The sequence below is a fragment of the Hyperoodon ampullatus genome (genome assembly GCF_949752795.1).
Source record: "Hyperoodon ampullatus genome assembly, chromosome: X".
In the NCBI taxonomy this organism is placed as follows: domain Eukaryota; kingdom Metazoa; phylum Chordata; class Mammalia; order Artiodactyla; family Ziphiidae; genus Hyperoodon; species Hyperoodon ampullatus.
In genome coordinates, this window is record NC_136913.1 from 48,576,564 (window position 1) to 48,598,229 (window position 21,666).

Consider the following 21,666-nt stretch of genomic DNA (forward strand, 5'->3'; position numbering starts at 1 on the left):
GAGTAGCCACCCACCAACATGTCCTTCGAAACTTGTCTCATACTCTCACTACCATAGGTAACAGTACTGCTAACTCTTTCACTAGTTTACAGAAGTCTCTAGATTCGCTGGCCAAAGTGGTACTTGACAACCGACTGGCCCTGGATTATCTGTTGGCAGAACAAGGAGGGGTATGTGCAGTTGCCAACACTTCTTGCTGCACATACATTAACACCTCTTCCCAGGTAGAGATCAACATTGAGAAAATTCAACAACAAGCCACCTGGCTTCAGCAGACAATTAACCACTAATCCTCGCTATTATGGGAGGGAAAATTGAAAACTGGTTCTCCAGCTTGTTTTCCTGGATCCCACAAGATATTAAAACATTTCTAATGTACTGTGATAATCTAAGTGGGAGGGAAGTCCAAAATGGGAGGGGACATCTGTATGCGTATGGCTGATTCATTTTGTTGTGCAGTGGAGGCTAACACAACATTGTAAAGCAACCATACTCCAATAAAAATTAATAAAAAAAGAAAGGGATTTAAAAAATGTAACAGGAAGTGGCTTTAAAAGTAAAAGTATAGTAATATTCTTAAAATGAAATTAAAAATAGAATTAATATTAGATTCTAATTAAGTTCACTCAAAAGATAAATTAATTAATTAATTATTTTTTGGTATACACAGTTGTTTCCTTTATCGGTTCTAGTAATTATAATTACATGTATTCATTAGAATTCTTTAATCTTAAAAACTTTAATTTCTAGTGATATCTAAGAATTAAGCAATTGTGAACTGTCATGCCTTCCTATACCAGCATTCTTTTTTTTTAATTAATTTTTATTGGAGTATGGTTGCTTTACAATGTTGTGTAAAAATAAAATCATGAACCAAAGAAAAAGAACCTCTCTGGTGGGAGGTTTCCATTTTCTTATAACCTTCCTTGTTTCAGCCATACTGATTTATGTTATATTTTGCCTAGTGCTCTGTTGTCTTCCATACTGTTGCAAATCTGCACCAAGACCTTTCAGTCCAAGAAGGAGACCTGGAACCAACAGGTTCAGAACTTCCATTTTAGAAATAGAGAAATATACTAAAATTTTAAGCCTGAGATTAACAAAGATATGCTGACCTTGTATAACCAGCTTCCTACCCTTGCTTGAGTCTCTGATTATAGTAGTCTTTTACTAGTCTTTAGCCCCTGCTTCTTTAATCTAATTATTTAGTTTGTTTTCTCTAGGGCAACATGGGACAATGCTGGTGCAGGGACTCCAACCACTCCCCACAGCCAATCCTGCCGAAATAACAACAGAAATCACCCTGGGTCCCCTTAATGAGACAGGGCAAGAGTTCTGTGACCCCAACTAGGTAGGGTCTACAAGACCCTTGCCAGCCTGAAGAAGCTATGGAAGATAGACCTTTGTCCTTCATCTTCCCCTTAAATATTTCTTGGGGGCTATGTCTCTCACGGGGTATTTGAGGCAGGAGGTAGATGCCCCCCCCCAGGGTAAGCTATTGGAGATTCAATACCTGTGGACCAATACTCTAAGATGAGAATAACAGGACAATTGAGAGAGGAGGCTGGGCCCTGCTCAGATAGAAGATAAGAGACCATATAGTTCTCATTCTCAAAGTCAAGGAGATCTTCCCAACTAGAAAGGTCCTTGGAGGTCAAAAGGGGAGTGACACAAAACTACCCATAGCCCTCTTGGGTGGAATCCATCTTGGTGCACACATTGGGAGGATCCTGAGGTATACCAAATACGGACTCTGAACCAGGCAAATCAAAATGATTGGCCAAAGGAAACCCAGAAGAAATGCCCCATATAAGTGATTTAAACTACCATGAGGGCGTTACTCTCTTTCTGAGTCCGCCCCTGTGTCTATCCACATGTACTGTCTCTTTTTCCTTCTAATAAATACTTTACTTGTTTCACTACTTTCCATCTTTGTGGGAATTCTTTTCTGCAAAGCTGAAAGGCTAGGGCCACTGGTCTAGTGGCTAGGATTTGGTGCTCTCACTGTCACGACCTGACCTCAATCTCTGACTGGGAACCAAAACCCTGCTTCAAGTCACTGCACGCTGAGGTCACTTGAGATCAGAAGGAATGGGAGAGGAGGGGAGGGAAGGAGAGAGGAGAAGGTAGGAGGCCATGTCTATTTCCCCAGAGAGACAGCCCAGCCCCAGTTCTAGTGCACAAGCTGTCCTGTACTCAAACAGGACAGCGAGGGTGGCTGGCTTGCCCGAGGATGAGAAGGTGAAGATGCTTGGTAACGTGCCTACAAAAGAGAGGAGGAGGGCTTCCCTGGTGGCGCAGTGGTTGAGAGTCCGCCTGCCAATGCAGGGGACATGGGTTCGTGCCCCGGTCCAGGAAGATCCCACATGTCGCGGAGTGGCTAGGCCCATGAGCCATGGCCGCTGAGCCTGCGCGTCTGGAGCCTGTGCTCCGCAACGGGAGAGGCCACAACAGTGAGAGGTCCGCATACTGCAAAAAATAAAAAAAGGGGGGGGGGACTATGTTGGTAAGAGACTGATCTATTACATTCCTAGGTACTCTGGGGCCCCCTGGCCTCTCAGTCACCTCCTCCAAAATAAACCCCAAAATCCTGAGCTCAGCATTTAAGTCTTTTCTGATATCTAGTCCCTGCCTAGCTCTCCAGACTTCTCTGCGTGCTCCAGCCCAACTGAACTGACTATTCTTATGAGTGCCCTGCCTTATCTTGCTAGTGACCCTTTGCTTCTGTTTTTTCCTGCCACCTGGAATGTTCTCCTTCCTTTAGCTACTAAGGATCAATTTCTAGTTATTCTTCCAGGCCAACTCAAATGTTATTTTCTCTTGCTCTCTGCCTGTGGTAGGTAGAATTCTAAGATGCCCCCCAAGATTCCCCAGTATACACACCCTGTAAAATCCTCAGGGTGTGATATGGTGAGTTATCACTCCCATAAATAGGTCATGGTATGTGGTGCAGTTGATGAAATAAGGAGATTATCCAAGTGGGCGTGACCTAATCACATGAGCCCTTTAAATCTGGGTCTGGAGATCAGAGGCAGAGATGTCAGAGGGATTTGAAGTATGAGAAGTATTTAACAGGAGGGAGATTCTCCATGGCTGTCTTTGGAAGATGGACGGGGCCACATGGCAAGGAATGCAGGAAGCCTCTAGGATCTGAAAGTGGCCCCAGGAGCCTCTAGAAGCTGAGAGTGACTGCTAGCCAACAATCAGAAAAAAACAAAGAAAACAAAAAAACCCCAAAAATATCCCACAGCGATCTCAGTCTTAATACAAAGCACTGAATTCTGCCAATAACCTGAACGAACGTGGAAGACAATGAGAACTCAGTCTGATAGACACCCTTATTTTAGTCTTATGAAATCCTGAGCAGAGAACCTAACTAACTCTTGCCTAGACTTCTGGCCCATAGAACTGTGAGATAATTAATAGGAGTGTTTTAAGCTACTAAGTTTGTGGTAATTTATTATGCAGCAATGGAAAATTAATACATTGCCCCTCCTCTGGGCTCACACAATGCCTGTGAAAATTCTAACTGAATGGAAATGAAAGCTCAGGGATCTTTGTCAGGGGAGCTCTTTGTTCACTTTGTGCTAGCCCTGAAGAACTTCCCTGAGATTCCATGCTGTCTCCAGCTCCTCCCAGGATCTCCTCAGAATTGCTGTCCCAATGTGGATTTTCTGCCAAGTGTAAAAGAAATAAGAGAAACCCTTCACACTCTGAGGGCAAAGATGTCCTCGGCCCACCAAAGGGGAGACTCTCCTTCTGACCGGGAGAGTCTTCACTGGCTTCCCAATCTGACCTGCACATTGCCAAGACTGAGACCTTATGTTCTCCATAGTACCTTAGTCTTTCAAGCTCAGTTATGTTCAAAATTTTTCCTTATAGCATTTATGCATGCCTTCATGTGATCATTTATTTATTCATTCAGGCACTGTTCAAGTATCAGTGATATGGTGGTGAAAAAGTCAGTCATGATTTCTGACCTGGTGAAGCTCATATTTTGGTTGGGAAGGCAGGCATGAATGAAATTATAATTACTAATGGTGACAAATGCTATAAGAAAAAAGAACAGATTGATGGAGGGAGTTGCAGATCCTTGACGTAGTCTGGGGCAGTAGGAAGGGGTGAGAAGAACATTTGACCTGAGATTTAAGGCATGAGCTGGAGTTTGAGTGGCAATGGAAGAGATGAGGGTGGTAGGGAGGGAGCAGGGCAAGGCAGGTCAGAGCAATTTTCAAGCAGGGGGAACAGCTTGGAAGAGGTCCCTGAGTGGAGGCAGGGATGGGGGTAAGGCCCATTGGAGGAACAGGAGGCCATTGGGGCTTGAGTTCAGAAGGTGAGTGGGAGAAGGTGAGGTCAGAGAGGTATGGGATAGAGGGCAGATCATGCAGGGCCTTGAAGCTCATAAAGAGGAATTTGGACTTTATTCTAGGTATGATAGGAAACCCTTGAGAGGAGATAAGTAGGGAAGGGACATGAAGTGATCTATGTTTTTAAATGATCGCTTTGGGCTTCCCTGGTGGCGCAGTGGTTAGGAATCCACCTGCCAATGCAGGGGACATGGGTTCGAGCCCTGGCTCGGGAGGATCCCACATGCCACAGAGCAGCTAAGCCTGTGCACCACAACTACTGAGCCTGTGTGCCTCAACTACTGAACCCCATACACCTAGAGCTCGTGCTCCACAGCAAGAGAGGCCACCGCAATGAGAAGCCCACGCACCGCAACAAGGAGTGGCCCCCGCTTGCTGCAGCTAGAGAGAGCCCGCGTGCAGCAACGAAGACCCAACACAGCCAAAAATAAAAATAAAATAAAATAAATAAATTTATTTTAAAAATGATCCCTTCAGCTGCTGGGGGAGAATGACCAAGAGAATATCTCAAGAGAGGAAGCAAGAAAACCAGTGAGGAGGCTGGAACAGTTTTGTCAGTGAGGCACAATGGTAGTCGCCCTAGGATAGTGACAGTTGAAGTAGTGAGAAGTGGGTGCATTTGACAAGCATATTAAAGATAACAGTGTCAGGAATTGAAGATGGATGGGATATTGGGAGGGAGGGTGGTGAAGGAGAGGGGTAGGTCAAGGATGTCATGCCCAAATTTCTCTCTCTATGACTTATTGCCACCACAAACTGGTTCTAATCCTGCCCTACAAGGCCACCCCAGGAAATGTCACTCCTCTCAGGAAGGTGAATAGTGAAGTGGTGAATCACATTCAGCATGGGACTGGATTATGTAGGTTCAAATCTCTTACTAGCTATGTGATGTGGAACAAGTTACCTCACTTCTCTGTGCTTCAGTTTCCCCATGAGTAAAATGCAGATATTAAGAGTTTTTTGGTGAGGATTAAATGAGGACTACAAGTACAATATGTAGAGCAGTACCTGCACATAGGAAGAGCTAAAAAATGTAAACTGTTATTATTTCACAGTCTTTGGGAAATTTAAAGACAACTGTCATCATCTTCCCCAATTTTTGTATCCCTTTCATTAAGCAGGGCTGCTCATAGAGCACAAAAGAACCAATCAGAGCTGACTTGCCCAGTGATACTCCAATTTATAACCCCACATCCCTTCTCTGCTTGGGAAGCATAAGCAATCCTCTTGTCCAACAAAGCAAATGTCAAAGCCATAGCTTGGCCAGTTCATTTCTTTGCATTCCCCAGTCTTAACATCCCTTCTCTCCCAGGGCCTCTAATTCTGTGCCTATGTGCTGAGGCCCAGAGAAGTTAAGTAGCTGGTTCAAAGTCTCAAAGTAAGCAAGCAAGCAGCTTGAATCACAAGAATCTGCACAAGCTTTGTATACTTCTAGTTCCTGGTTCCCTCTATTCATACTGCCCCCCCCTTGTGGCTTGACCTTTTGCCTATGGCACTCACCATCTTTGTCAGGAGTGAGGAAGGTATAGAAAGCCGGTGGGTTCAAGGACTCCACAAATTTGGACTCCTCCATTGATTCAGAGAGCAGCTGTAGCTCCTCAGGGATAAGGAGCAGGCTGACCGCCTCAGAGAGGGTGCTAGAAGGCAGCAAGACTGGCAGGTTTGGGGGGTTGCCTTCTGGCATAGGCCTGGAGCTGTTGGGTAGGCCCATCATCGGGACTCCTGACACAGATGGTCCCAGAATTTTCCTGGTGCATTGGGGCTCTGGCAACAGGTCATGCTGATGCCAGAGCCTTCCAGGGGGCAGCAGAGAGGGCAGAGTGGGGTGAAAGAGAGTAGGGAGGGGCTCTCCAAGGACAGAAATTGTCATGGAACTGCTGGGACTTGTAGGACTTGAGATAGTGCTCGGAAGTATGCTAAGGCTCTGAGGAGGTGGGGACCTGAGTTTGTCAGGCCTGTGGGGTAATGAGATTTTGGGTTTATTGGGGATTGTTGTCTTAGGTTTGGAAAGTGATAAGCTTAGGGAAGTTTGATGAGGTGGGGCACTAGGTTTAAGAGGTGATGGGATTTTAGGGGTCTTGGGTGAGAGGATCCCAGGTCTAGGGTACGGCAGGTTGTTTGGGGTCTTAGGAGCAGGAACCCTTGCTCTGGTGTGTGATGGGTATTTGACAATCTGATGTGTGGAGACTCCAGCCCTGGGCTATGATGGGCTTTTGGGTGACTGTGATGTAAGTACCCCAGGTTGGTGGTGTGATGGGGCATCTAGTTTAGGTTGTGATGGAGAACCAGGTTTGGAATAGAGCAAAGTAACATGTTTCATAGAGCCAGCTTTGGGCTGGGCTGGGGTGCTAGGATTCAGAGGTGGGACTTGTGTCTTGGAATTCATGGGTAATAGGGTACCAGAATTCTGATGTAATGGCGTGCTGGTCTTCAGAAGCAATAGACCACCAGAATATGAGGGCACAATGGCAGCAGGTGGTATCCTAAATGTTGGCTGAGCCAAGTTGCCAGAATCCTGTTGTGCTGGAATTTGGGGCTTTGGGTGTGTGAGGGTGGCTAGGGTATTAGGGCTCTGACCTAGTGGCTCCAACTCCTTGGAACTGGGCAGGTGTAGTTGAGGATAAGTAGAACTTTGGTTTCACAAGCCTTGATTTGGGAGAAACCTTGGGAACCAAGGCTGGCTGGGCTGTGCCTGCCCTTAGGCCATGACTGCTGGTGGATGAGGGCATGATGGTGCTTAGTCCATCTGCGGTGAAAGTCTGTTTCCTGACTTCTTCAGTGGCTTCTTTGGGCTGCACCATGACCAGTGAAGTCAGAGGTGTGACAAAATCTTATTCAAAGGACAGGTTGAGGACTTTGGCAGCCAGCAGGTGGTGAGTGCTGGCATCGTGAGCTTGGAAGTGTGTCTCCAGCAGTTTTCCAGAGGTGATGTCGGCCCAGAGGCAGCGTATGAAGTGGGCTACATTGGGGGCTGGCTCCCCTGGGCAACCAAAGACCTTCTGGCTGTTGTTGGTGGCTACCTCACTGTGGCAGGCCACAAGAAGCTGACCCCTGGGGCCACGGGTTGCCAGGTAGATGTCCAATTCCTGCTCACTTGGCCTGCCACCACCAGCTCTGAACCACCAAAGTAGTTGGAAAAAGGCCCAAGGGGAGGCCCCAATCAAGCCACCCAGGTAGTCCAGATGCACATCTACCAGCAGAGGCATGGAGATCTCTTCATAGAGGCCCTCCAGCTGTAGGGCTGTGTTGGTGTCCTCATATATGCGCCAGGCTGCTCCTTGGTTCTCTAGGGACAAGCGACACAGCAGTGGGAAGTCAGCATCATCCCCAAAGGCCAAGCTGACCTTGGGACACTCTGTTGTCCAGTGCCTGATGGATGTTGGAGCGGATCACACTGGGAGTCATCACTCCAGCCGTGGGCTCCCCATCTGTTAGGAAGATAATGAGAGGGATCCTTCCCACACTGGGGCCCCTCCCAGGCTCCTAGTTTCTATGGTTCAGCACTGAAGCAGCTGCCAGCAGAGCTGCATTGATGTCAGTCCCTAATTGGAGAGCAGACTGTGAGACCATTTTTTCTAGTAACTTCTACCCCCATTGGACACACTGGGTACCTCACCAACCTCCCAGGCAGAGTCATATCTCCTTATCTTTGCTCACACTGTTTCCGTTGCTTATCCTTCTCAAATCCCCACCCCCACACAGGCTCTCTGAGATTTGACAGTGGGGCCCACATGTCCTTGGTTTTTATCACTCCCTGTCTCAGACTGCTCTGACTGTTTCCTGGGGGGATGTCTCATTCTCTAGTCAGATTGGCAGATCCCCAAGGATAGCATCTCCACCTCCATGCTACAGGGGAAAAAAGGGCTGAGTTGTCAGGAGGTGGTGGGTGGGGGAGACTTCAGTAATCGTCTGAGAGAGCATTGATCAGAAGCCACAATCAGGGCAGCAGCTTGCTCAAATACTAAGAAATAAATATCTAGATTATTGATAAAATATAAAACAAAAGTTTCAGCAAATTCTTTTGAGTATGTGCTTTAAAGAGGAGGAAATTCAGCCCCAAAGAGGAATGTGTCCTAAAATACATGGAGATTTAGCTGTGCTCTTTCCACTAGGCAAAGAAACACGGAAGGAAAAAGGGACATATTTGTGTAAAATGTAACAGTGATATTTCAGACATTATGAGAGGTGAAGTGGATGGGTGCATGAAGGGAGGGTTTCAAGAATTTCCCATGTCACCACAGCCTGCCAATTTGGGTGGGTAGGTCTAACACAGCCAGCAGCTTCCATGTGCCCCAGGTAGTCCTTGGCACTGTGGACATTCTGGATGGTGGCCTGGATGGAGCCTTTGGCTTTCCAGACACTAACTGTGTCAGAAAAGGAGATGATGTTGAAGTAGTCGCTGGCTGGCAGGTTACCAAGAATCACACTCATGGCCTTTTTAGTCTGTGGGATATAGATGATGTGAAGGAGATGGACCAAGACTTGAGGTCTTGTTCAAGACTGAAAGGCTCTTTCTATACAAGGTACTAAGTGTTGTATGGTTTTAATGTTCTCTGACTCTAGCACTTTAAGTCTAGGATTCTTAGGTCAAAAGGCTCTATAGGCTGTAATGGCTGAACGCCTAGAACTGTACTGTCCAATGGTAACTGCTAGCCACATGTATTTATTTAAATGTAAATGTAAGTTAGTTGAAATTAAAGAAAAAGTTAAAATTCTGTTTCTTCATTTGCAGTAGCCACATTTCAAGGGTTCAATAACCTCATGTGGCCAGTAGCTACTGTACTGGACACTGTTTAGAACATTTCCATCATCAAAAAAGTTCTACTGGACTGTGGTGGTCTAGAAGGTTCAAGTTCTATGCTTTCAGAGAGCTAGGATTCATGTGTTCTATGGTTTCTGAACCCATGATCAAGGATTCAATGATTCGAGGGCCCTAAAGTTTAAGAGCTTTATGACTCCAGGCAGGTATTTATAGCTACCTTTCAATGACTTTGCATGCTTTGGTTCTCTGTTCTCTCTAATCTGTTCTTCTACCTCAATTTTTGTTTCTTCCAGGCTGGTCTTCTCACCAGCCTCCAGATAACCTAGATTCCATTTCATCTCCACAACTTTGTCCTTTACTTACTCATACCTTCATAGTTCCTTCAGTTGCTCTTTCTCTGGGCCACCCTTCCTTGATTGCCTAGTCTGATCCATGCCCTTCGCACCCAGATATTCCCTGTCCCACATTATTTGCTGACTATCTTACGTGGAATATTTTCATTCTCCATACAGATCTTGAGTCCTCTGAGAACAGGGCTGAGATTGCTACTTCTTCTTGGCTCCTTTCTCCTTGACAAAATTTAGTATAGGGCTACGCTCAGGGAATACAATATGTAGGTTCTAGTATTAGGGTATCATTTATAGGATACTTGCTATGCTCCTGGCAGTGCACTTTAGATGCATCAGCTCATTTCATCTTCACAGCAACACAATGAAGAAGGTACTAATATTATCCTCATTTTACAAGGGATGACATTAAGGCTCAGAGAGTGGAGTGGCTAGCTCAAGGTCACACAGCTAGTCATTGAGGGACCAGGGACTCAAATCTGTATTTTGGAGGTGGTAAATCCAGTGATTTTAAGCATAATATACACCTTCAACCTTTTATAGAGGTGTGGATTCTAGAAACCACAGGAAGGACATTTGTGGCTTGCCTTTCTCTACATCTTAAACTGATAGAAGATGCCTTGAATGCTTTTAAGGGGATCAAAATCTTTCCTGCCGTAAGATGAACTCAGGGGATAGGTCACACATTCTGGGATCAGGAGCTGAGCACCAGGGACTTCCCTGGTGGTCCAGTGGCTAAGACTCTGCACTCCCAATGCAGGGGGCCCCGGTTCAATCCCTGGTCAGGGAACTAGATCCCACATGCCGCTTCTAAGAGTTCTCATGCGGCAACAAAGATCCTGCATGCTGTAACTAAAAAAAAAAAAAAAAAAAAAAAAAAGATCCCACATGCTGCAACTAAAAAGATCCCACATGCCACAAAGAAGATTCCACACGCTGCAACTAAGACCTGGAGCAGCCAAATAAATAAATAAATAAATATTTAAAAAAGAAAAAAGGATCTGAGCACCATATTCCTGCTTCCATTGAGAGGGCTGACACATAAAGGATGGCCTTCTCTGAGAATCTCCTGTTATCCAGGGACAGATTACATTTTTAAAAGTATGTTGTTTAATCTCCTATTACTTTGAGATTTTCCAGCTATCTTTCTGTTGCTGATTTCTAGTTTTATTCCATTTAGTCTGAGAGCATACTTTGTATGATTTATATTATTTTAAATTTGTTAAGATGTGTTTTATGGCCCACAATGTAGTCTATCTTGGCAAATGTTCCACATGAGCTTGGGGCAAATGTGTATTGTGCTGTTGTTGGATGAAGCGTTGTGTAGATGTCAGTTAGATTCAATTAAATGATGGTGCTGTTCAGTTCAACAATGTCCTTATGGATTTTCTGCCTGCTGGATATGTCCATTTCTGATATAGGGAAGTTGAAGTCTCCAGCTACAATAGTGCATTTGTCCATTTATCCTTGCAGTTCTATCAATTTTTGCCTCATGTATTTTGACACTCTAATGTTAGGTGCATACACATTAAGGATTATTATGTCTTTTTGGAGAATCGACCCTTTTACCATAATATAATGCACCTTTTAATCCCTGACAATTTACTTGCTCTGAAGTGTACTTGGTCTGAAATTAATAGAACTGTTCCAGCTTTCTTTTGATTAGTGTTAGCATGGTATATGTTCTTTGCATCCCATTACTTTTATCTATCTGTGTCTTTATATTTAAAATGGGCTTCTTGTAGAAAACATAGTTGGTTTTTGTTTTTGTTTTGTTTTAATTGACACTGACAGCTTCTGCCTTTTTTTCCTAATTTTTAAAATTTTGTTATGGTAAAAACACTTAACATGAGATCTAGTCTTTTAAATTTTTAAGCAATTTTTAAGTCGGCCGTACTTTTTTTTTTTAACATCTTTATTGGAGTATAATTGCTTTAAAATGGTGTGTCAGTTTCTGCTCTATAACAAAGTGAATCAGCTATACATAAACATATTATATGGAAGCTTCTGTCTTTTAATTGGTATATTTAGACAAGTCATCATTAAAGTGATTACTGATATAATTAGATTAATATTTGCTGTATTTTAAACTGTTTTCTCTGTTTCCCTTTTTTTTTCTTTGTCTCCTACTCTTTTCCTGCCTTCTCTGGTTTCAGTCGAGTGTATTATATGGTCCCATTGTCTCTTGTCTCTTAGCATATCCATTATGTTAAGAAAATTTCTTAGTGGTTGCCCTGGAGTTTGCAACATGCCTTTACAACTAATTCCAGTCCACATTCAAATAACACTATACAGCTTTATGAATAGTTCAAATACCTTGTGACAGAGTAGTCCAATTCCTCTATCTTGTCCTTTATAACATAGCTGTCATTAATGTCACTTATCAGTAAACTATATTCACTGGATACATTGTTGCTATTATTATTTTGAACAAATCGTTATCTGTTAGATCAATTAGTTAAAAAATAAAATATATTATTTTACTTTTATTTATTCTTTCTCTAACAATCTTCCTTTCTTTATGTAGATCCAAGTATCTGAGCTATCCCGTTTTCATTCTCTATGGAGAACTTCTTTTAACATTTAGCTGTGCAAGACAGGTCTACTGGTGACAATTCTCTCAATATTTGTTTGGCTGATAAAGTCTTTATTTTTCACTTTGGAAGGACAATTTTGCTGCATACAGAATTCAAAGTGAGTGGTTTTTTCCTTCAACACTTTGAATATTTCACTACACTCTCCTTTTCCTTGCATGGTTTCTCAAGAGAAATTCAATGTAATTCTTATTCCTGTTCCTCTATAAGTAAGATATTATTTTCTGTGGGCTTTTACAGGATTTTCTCTGTCTTTAATTTTCTGCAGGTCGAATAGGATATGCCTACATGCACATTTCTTGGTATTTATCCTGCTTAGTGTTCTCTGAGCTTCCTGGACCTGTGGTTTGATGGATGTAATTTATTTTGGAAAATTTGATTCTGTTATTCCTCCAACTATTTCTTTTGTTACTTTCTCTCTTTCTTTTCCTTATGGTATTCCCATTACACATGTTACACTTTTGTACATGTACACTGTTCTTGGATATTTTGTCTTTGTTTTTTTTTTTAACATCTTCATTGGAGTATAATTGCTTTACAATGATGTGTTAGTTTCTGCTCTACAACAAAGTGAATCAGCTATACATATACATCTATCCCCATATCTCCGCCCTCTTGCGTCTCCCTCCCACTCTCCCTATCCCACCCCCCCATCCCAACCCTCTAGATGGTCACAAAGCACTGAGCTGATCTCCCTGTGCTATGCGGCTGCTTCCCACTAGCTATCTATTTTACATTTGGTAGTATATATAAGTCCAGCCACTCTCTCACTTCGTCCCAGCTTACCCTTCCCCCTCCCCGTGTCCTCAAGTCCATTCTCTACGTCTGTGTCTTTATTCCTGTCCTGCCCCTAGGTTCTTCAGAACCATTTTTTTTAAGATTCCATATATATATATATATATATATATATATATATATATATATATATATATATATATATTTCATTCTTTTTTTCTCTTTGCTTTTCAGTTTGGGAAGTTTCTATTGTCATATCTTCAAGTTCATTGATTCTTTCTTTGGCCATGTTCAGTCTCCTAATGAGCCCACCAAAGGCATTTTTCATTCCTGTTACAGTGTTTTATATTTCTAGTATTATTTTTAATTTTCTTAGGATATCCGTCTCTGCTTAAATTTGCCATCTGTTCTTGTATGTTGCCCACTTTTCCCATTAGAACCCTTAGCATATTGGTCATACTTATTTTAAATTCCTGGTCTGATAATTTCTAAGCTCTGCCATATCAGTTTGGTTCTGATGCTTGATTCATTTCTTCAGATTGTGTTTTTCCTTTTAGCACTCTTTGTATATTTTTGTTGAAAGCCAGACATGGGGTATGAGGTAAAAGGAACTGAAGTAAATAGACCTTTAGTGTGAGGTTTTATGTTTATCTTGTTAGGAGTTAGGTTGTGTTTGTTGGTTGCTGCAGTTGTGGGTGTCAGAGGCTAAAAGTGTTTCTAGAGTCCTTGTTTTTGTTTCCTATGCTATCTTGGATTTCCCTAGAGACTCTTTCATAAATAGAGTACAGGCTTCCAGTTCTTTCAACTGTAACCTACTGCTTTTACACAAGAACCCAGCTGATATGATGGTCATGCATGGGGGGAGGAGAAACATTCTATAGTTCTAGGATTAGGTCTCAGTCTTTTAGGGCACCTAGCCCCTGGAATATGCTCATCATAAGTTCTTTCAGTTTTTTTCCTGCCTTAGATGAAATGGGAAGACTAAAAAGGTTTGGAGTTGGGTATATCCCTTCCCATACACTAAAGGCTAGAGGAGACAGTTTTCAATACTTCCTTCTCCCAGTTTCGTTATATTCTCATAAAACACAAGTCAGTTAGCCTTAGGTCCCATGGGCTCTGTGGTTCAAAATGTCAAGGTAAAAAGGTTACACTGTCCCAAGACACTAGAACTGTATATTTCTAGAACCCTAGAGTATGATGCTTTGAAATGCTGCATCCAGAAATTTATGGATTCAGGCTCTAAAGTAAAAATCTCTTTGAACTATGGCTCCAGGATTCTGTTTCAAGGGTGCTCTGGTAGGTGGGGTACAAGGCTGAAGCCTAGATGGACCCAAGACTCTATGGCTTCTAAGTACTATAAAGACAGTGCACTGTATTCTTCTGTCTATATAGTCAAACAAAACAAAACAAAACAAAGCTGTGGCCCCTTGACAGTTCTGAATCTAAAATGACTACAGTTTTAATGTTTTTGACTCATGCTTTATGATGCCAGAGTACTCTAGCCCAAAGTCGCTATGACTCTGAGCCTTTATGAGACCTGGAGGTTTGTGGTTGAGGCTCTTGATGGGTTCAGGCCCCATACTCCTATATTTCAGTGTTCCCAGGATTCTGTGGCTCGATGTCTACGTGGCTCCTGATATGTAAGGTACCAAGACTCTAAAGTAGGCCTAGGCCTATAAGGTCCAAAGGTGATGAGATGGCAGGGTGTCTTGTCTCAGGGAACCACTGTACCAGCACTCTCTGCTTTCTGAGCTTTCTAAATCAAGAGTAATGAACGGTCCCCGGGGTCCTTATTACCTGCTACATTTTGGTACCAAACATGGAGCCGCTCGCGTCGATAACAAACACCACATTTTTCTTAACAGGTGGAAGGCTTCTGGGTGCAAACTAATGAACAAAATAGCCATCGCAAATCTGGAAAAAAAGAAGTGGAATCAACAAAAACTGTGAAAGCCAGACTAAATCAAGTCCCCTGTTATTTTGCTGCATAAAACCCTGCTCTTTTCCTTCCTAGGCCTTATCACGGTTGCTATTAAATAGGCATTTGTGGGATTGTTTGCTCAATGTCCATCTCCTCCCCCAGAAGTGTATCTCTGCTGGTCAGGCTGCCAGCCCAGGGCCTGCCCCTGAGCTGTGGAGAAAATGAGACTGGCTTGTGGCCCAAGGCTCCAGGGATCAGGATCTCTGTAATATGTGAGTTCCTGTCTGTGAGAGCTGGGCTTGCATAGTCTTGAGGGCCCCTAGGGACGTTTTGCCTGGGCTCCAGGAACTGAGAGTGTTGTTTTAACCTCCCTCTGTAGAGTGAGCCTGAGGCCCGGCTCCATTGCTGCCAGGGGCTGGGAGTTTGCAGGGCCTCCCTCTCCTCCTTAAACCTCCCTTCTGCTGTTGCTGGGCAGAGCAGGGAGGGGAGGAGGGAGCAGAGGCTGAGTGAGCTATTTGTTCAGAGGGGATTGGTTAGACCAGGTGCAGATGTCTTGGGCTATCGGGGATATGATTGGCTGCTGACCCCCTTCCCCCACTCCATCTCTCCTTCTGCAGAGCCTGGGGCCTGGGACAGTTGAGGGAAGGGGAGGGGGAAGCTGGAAGGGCCCCCAGGACCAGTGGCAGCTCAGCCTAAGGAAGTATAGGCTTGCTGAGGGTCTGTGCTGCCCAGGAGCCTGAAGCAAGCTCTGTCCTGGGATAACCAGCTTATTTTCCTCTCAGCCCTTCAGGCATTCTCTGGTCACAAAGCTGGACACACTATCTCCTCCCATCTTGGAGGGCGGGAGGGGGGTGGTGGAGAGCAGGAAGGAGATGGGAGGACATCTTGCTCTTCCCCTCCACCCCAGCCTTTGAATTAATTCACAAGCACAAGCGTAGGCTTTGTCTGCACTATTTTCGGGCACTCTACAGCAGTTCCCCAAGCCCTGGGTCAACCATCCTGCAACTGCCCAAGCCACAGGCAGAGTCCAGCTGTCCTTCTGTGTTCTTCCCATACCTGGGTAGGTGAGAGCTTCTGGGAAAATCACATGCCTACCTCTCCATGGTCCCAGGCTCACCAGTGGTCCCACACCTCACATCCTATTGTATAAACCAGAGGCATGACCCAGGTCACCAACCTCTCACACTCCCTTCAGCTGTCATGCCACCCCATTCTCAGGAAATGCCTCCCCTCCCTCTTCATGAAAAAATTAAAGGCATCAGGCCATGTCCCTTGGAATGCCCACCCCACCCTTTCGCAGGGTCCACACACCTATATGCCTCCTCCCTCTACTGAAAGACAAAACAATCCTTCCCTGACCCCATGCATGCCCAGCCTCCAGTACCTCCTCCACCAGCCAGACTCCTACTCTCCAACCTAGCCCATGCACCCAAATGGGTCTTCTTTAGAGTTTAAAAATGTTGGTGTCTTTTCCATCCACTAAGACAACCTCCATTCATCCCGATCCCACGCAAATTTCAAATCAGCTCCTTTCTTCCCGGTAGCATGCCAAGGTAATGAACTCAACAGCTGCAATGATCTTCTCACCTCCGGTTTACTCCTCTGCCCACTGCAGACTGGCTCCCACCCCCACCGCTGATCCATCTCTCACCAAAGGTAGCAACGACCAGTTGGTTGGAAAGCTCAGGGGGTGTATTGCAGTTCTCATCAGACTGCACCTCCCTGATATATTTCACAATTGACAATCACTTCTGCTCCTCAGAAGAATCTTTTCCCCTGGGATCCAGAGAGGATGAACACTCCTTATTCTCCTACCAGCTCTCAGGCCCATCGGATTCAGTCTCTTTCTTCAGCTCCATTTCCGCCCCCCATCCCTTAAACAGTGTTGCCTAATATATGTCTGTCGTGGCATGCAAAGAAAATGATTACATTTGTGTAGCACAATGGATGGAAGCGGTGGGGATTTACCGCCCTGAATAGGCTGATGGCAGCTCATGGAGCCAGATACCCCAAGGGCTGTGGAGATCAAGAGCACCTAGACTGGGAAACTCTATCTTAGCAGCTGCCATCCTGGATCTGCTCTTCTGGCTCTATACATTTGGCCTGGGTCACCTCCCTAGCTCTCTTGGATTCAACCTCTGAATCTCCACTGCTGACCCCACAACTCTTTCCCCAGTCCAATGCTCTTCACACTTCCCCCTCCACAACTTCATACCCACTCACCACTGGACCTGTTCCCTTGGATGGCTGAAGACTCCAATGTATGCTGCCCAAACAACAAATTCATTACCTTCCTCCCATCTAACCCTTGTGTATCTTTGTCATTTAGAGGCACCATCATCCACATGGTCACTCCAGACACAAACCTGAGTGTCACCCCTGAATCCTCCTGTGTCCCTCACTCCTCACATCCAACCAGCAACAAATTCATGCTGGTTTGATATGCTGGATATGTCGCAGGCCCAACCCTCCTCACCATCCCAAACTAATGAAGCCCAAATTTAGGGCTCCTTTCCCTCTGGTTTCCCGGCTTCTCCTGGGGCCCCTCCCATCCATGCATCGTTGCAGCAGCTGCACGGTCTGGTGTTTCTAAACACAAACCTCATAGCGTCATTCCCTCTCAGGGCTCCCTGGGCATGTTCAACATAAATTTTATGTTCCTTATCAAGCCCCTGCAGCACTCATGGCCTTCAGTCTCACCTCTTAGCATTTCTTGGGCCTCAAATCAACACTCCAGGAACTCCAATCCACTTGTAGTTCCCTACACACCCCTGGATATTTCCAGCCTCCATTCTTTGTATCATGCAGCCCTCAGTTTACTAGACTGCCTTTGCCTTCTGAGAGCCCCCTTCCCAACTTGGTACGCTTCTTTGAATTCTTTACGACCCAGGTCAGGCTCCCTGACCTCCTCACCCCTCATGATGGCTTCCATCATACTTATGTTGTCATTGACAAAGCACTTCTCATCTTGTGTCATTCTCGTGTCTCTCTGTTTCACCTGGAGACAGTGAATAAGTTCTGTGTGTGATTCACTTCAGGGTTCCTGACATCAGCCAGCAGTGGGCATAATGGATTAGGTGCCCATGGAGTGAGTGTGTTGGGCTTTGAAAGGCGGGCATACTCAATTAAAATGGTAGGTGAATTGAGGGGTTCTTGGTTGGGGGATGCAGGAATCATAGCACACAGTGGATGGGAGTATCAGTCGTACTATTTAATGTCTCGTTCCATCTGTTCTATCTGTATCTTTACTCCAGGCAATGGTGGAGAGGTAAAGAATGAACAAGCAGACAATGCCTCAGTTCACATGTGCACGCACACGCGTACACACACAGACACACGCACACACACACACAGCCCAGAACACCAGGTTAAGGCCCTGCTGCCACCTACTGGCATGATACCCTCAGCTCCTATTCTGAGAGAGTGAATTCCTTCTATTCCCCTTACACAACAGGCCTCTGTCATACCTCTGTGCCTCTGCATATGCTATTCCCCTCTCTCTGCATGCCCTCCCCTTCATCCTATCGGCCCAGGTGGGGGTAAAGTCTATTCAGTTTGCCTATGCTAATTTAAAGGCCAACTCGTTCATGAAGGCTCTCGTGAAACCCTCCTCAGTGGTATGCATACGTAACCCATTACAGATTAATACACAGCCCTTAGAACCTTTTATGACTGCTCTGGCTCTATGTATCGGGTTACCTCAGGATGGGACATTTCCAAAGGGAGATGAGGGGCTGTGTCCAACTCATTCCTGACTTCCCAGAGTCACTGAGGGCAGGACTGGGCTAAAGCAGTTTCCTGCTTGATGGAGAGGAGTCCACATATGAATGAATGAGTGAATGAATGAATGAATAAGTAAGTGCATGAGGAGAGGTGTAACCAAAGCACTATATTAGCCCAGAACAGAGAGAGGAATTGTGAGTGGGGTGGGGTCATCATGGAGGTGGCACTGAAGCAAGGTTTTCAGGGATGAGGAGGACACTTGCCAGTGGAAAAAGGAGGGAGAAGACATTCCCAGGGTGGCAGATAGTATGAGCACATACTCAGGCACAGATGACTGGCAGGTTCAGGTGCTTTGGGACATTGGTGTGTGGTGTGGCGTAGTGTGGGGCAGCTGGAGGATGGTTTGTGTGCTGGAGGTAGTGAGAGGTGTGGTGGGAGAAGCAGGCTGGGACCAGACATCTCAGGCTGCCATGCAATTGTTGTTGTCAAGCCAAGCGTCCCGGATCAGCCTCTATCCGTCTGGTAGAGCCTGAAGGGACCTCTTCACATTCTTCGTGAGTGTGTGAGCTCAGAATTTAAGGGCTCCCTGTTTAGGCAAATGGCTCAAGTGAGGCAGAAAGAATTTTTAAAACTTAGAGACATCCAGAAAGCCCAAGGGAACATGAGAGTATCAGAGCTGCAGAAAGTGTGAGAGACTAATCACTGACCAATGGTTCCTTTCCAAAAGGTCTGGTTAAGAGTGGGCTATGACTTGCTTCAGTTAGGAATGTATTCACCTGGATCTTGATTCAGTTTATGCAGTTCCGGGTCTCCAACGCTTTGGGGGACACATGTGCCTCACCAGGTGTGAAGTCATGTGTCGCTACACACCGTCCTGTCCGTGTTCACTAGTCCTCACTGATCCCTAGGGAGAAACAAACGCACACCTTGGGGGGGGCCAGCGCCTTGTTTCCCAGGCCTGTCCGACTGCAGAGCCCACGCGCTTTCCATTCCCCTGGCCCTCTCTCCTGCACGTCTCCAACGATGTCCTCCATGACTACATCATACTGGACCACGAAGTCGGCCCTGATGCCTGAACTGGAGAAGGCAGACTGGTCTTGCAGTGTCGCGCAGAAGGTAATTCGGACACTGGTCTCTCCCCTCTCAATCCTGGTGGATGGGGGCGATTCAGCCTCACCTGCATGGGTGGGGAGGGGGTAGGTGGGATGGAGAGCTCGCCAGGCAGAAAGCCAGGTAAAGGGCCATCAAAAGAGGCAATATCTGGGGAGGGTGAGAAGTAAGCCCTGCACCGCCTGCTGTTCCTTTGGCCTGCGACGCCCCTCCACCTGCCCAAATGCTACATTCCTCTCCCAGTCCTACAACCAGCTCCCCCTACTCTGCCTCTTCCACGGGCCCAGCCTGACAGACCCAGCCCCCACTCAGCTCCCAGCCTCTGGCAGCCTGGCCCTCACTCACAACTTCATCCTGGCTCATTTGCCATCCATCCCGCAAGCCCAGTCTCTGGAGGAGTGTCACGTCCCCAGGAGCCTGGATCTCCTCCCGGAGAGACCGTGTCGTGTGTGTTGTGGAGAGAGACAGATACACAGTCAGGGCCTCGGTCTCCTCCCATGCCCCTTACTGCTGTGGGAAACTGCAGCCCAGCAACGTTCTCTTCTAGATAGAATTTCATGTGTTTCCTCCCCGCTCTGGCTTCTTGACTCTCAGAATCACGTGTGTGAATAAGACTTTTAGAGCCTCATGAAATCACAGATGAACTTCCGGTCCCGGATGGTTGCTGAGCTGGCCACAAGATCAACTCCTCTGGAATTTCAGCCCAAGACAAATGTCCATTTAGACATGCCTCTGTGCCTCCCTTTTTCCAGAAAATGGAAACTAGGGAATTCTGCTCCCCGCCCCCCTTTCCTGCTACAGCTGTCAGGAAGCTTAGGGGCAAACTGAGCCCCCATACTCTCTGAGGCGCCTGCTTACATACATTCCCTTGGCTTCCTTCCTTTCAGAGGTCTTTGTTCTGTTTTATCCCCACAGGATTGGCTCTCCCCTCCGTTTTAACCTTTAAGGAGAAGGGGGGAGGGAGCTGCCATTTATAGCTTAGGGTTTAAGCATGCAGGCTCCAAGGACTCAGATGCTGCCTGTGGGCCCCTGGACAAGTGATTCACACTCTCTAAGCCTCAGGCTCCTCATCTGTAGCACGGGAAGGAAAATAGCTCCTCTTTCATAGACAGTGTTTGTGCAAATTCAATGAGATCATTTATGTAAAGCATTTGGAACCATACTTGGATCTTAGTAAGTGCTCGATAATGCTAATGATTACAGTTATCATCAGGTCTTCATTACTCTGTACCAGTGATTTGCAGAGAGGAATTTTCTCAAATTCTCACAGTGGTCCTGGGCCATCGATTGCACGTCCTCATCGTACAGACGGGAAAACTGAAGCAGAGCCAGTGAGTGATTTGCCTGCTGCCCCACCTTTGGAGAAGGTCAAAGCTGGGATTTGAACCCAGGTCTGTGTCTGTCTCTCTCGTCTGTATTCCATACTGTCTCTCTGGGTCAGCAGGGTCCAAGTAGGTAGGACATCCGAAGCTAAACAGTTTAGTGAGAGTGGCCACATGACATGGGTGATTTCTCTGTGCCTGTCCACTTGTCCCTCAGCGGAGGCGTCTAGGCCGGATCTGTGGCTCTCCAATATGACTGGACATCAACTTCACTTGCAAATGGGTTAAAAAGATAGGTTCCTGGGCCCCTCCCCAACCCCCTGAAGCAGACTTCAGGAGGGTGGGGTCCAGGAATCTGTATTCTCACAGCTCACATAGCGATTCTGCTGTAGCCAGCGTGGCCTTCAAACACCTTGAGATGAAAAAACGAACACCTTGAGATGAAGTTTGAAGCAAGCTTGGCAGCCAGGACGTCTCTCTGGCATACAGGGCCTGAGATGATGTCCTCTGGGGCAGCCTGCACTTCACACTGTCCTCCCATTGCCCTTCCATTCTCAGTGGTGATTCCAGAGGAAAGCAACTGTGGGCTCTGAATCCCTTAGTAGAATAAATAGGAAAAGGTTACTGATCAACTCATTCAGTCATTCACTCATTCACATTTACTGATTCATTCATGCATTTGCTCACATTACATTCACCCACTCTTTCCTTACTCACACATTCACTCATTCCCCTTTTCCTTCCCATTTACTCTCTTCATCAGTCAGAATGCCATCAAAAAGCAG

At 45.8% G+C, this 21,666-nt stretch overlaps 1 protein-coding gene across 1 annotated transcript in view; it reads right to left on the reverse strand.

The window, feature by feature from the left end:
- The window catches only part of ITIH6 (inter-alpha-trypsin inhibitor heavy chain family member 6), a gene marked incomplete at both ends in the record, with an annotated part of 32,192 nt that extends 11,349 nt beyond the window's left edge, over positions 1–20,843 (reverse strand). Inside the window, 16 exon segments of the mRNA XM_079728006.1 lie at positions 2,228–2,263; positions 3,582–3,674; positions 5,868–6,567; positions 6,571–6,970; positions 6,972–7,198; positions 7,202–7,458; positions 7,461–7,507; positions 7,509–7,714; positions 7,716–7,850; positions 7,854–7,909; positions 8,639–8,810; positions 14,603–14,605; positions 14,609–14,692; positions 14,696–14,719; positions 19,376–19,626; positions 20,828–20,843. Of these exon segments, the coding sequence (XP_079584132.1) occupies positions 2,228–2,263; positions 3,582–3,674; positions 5,868–6,567; positions 6,571–6,970; positions 6,972–7,198; positions 7,202–7,458; positions 7,461–7,507; positions 7,509–7,714; positions 7,716–7,850; positions 7,854–7,909; positions 8,639–8,810; positions 14,603–14,605; positions 14,609–14,692; positions 14,696–14,719; positions 19,376–19,626; positions 20,828–20,843 (2,707 nt within the window).
- Between the last annotated feature and the right edge of the window lie 823 nt (positions 20,844–21,666).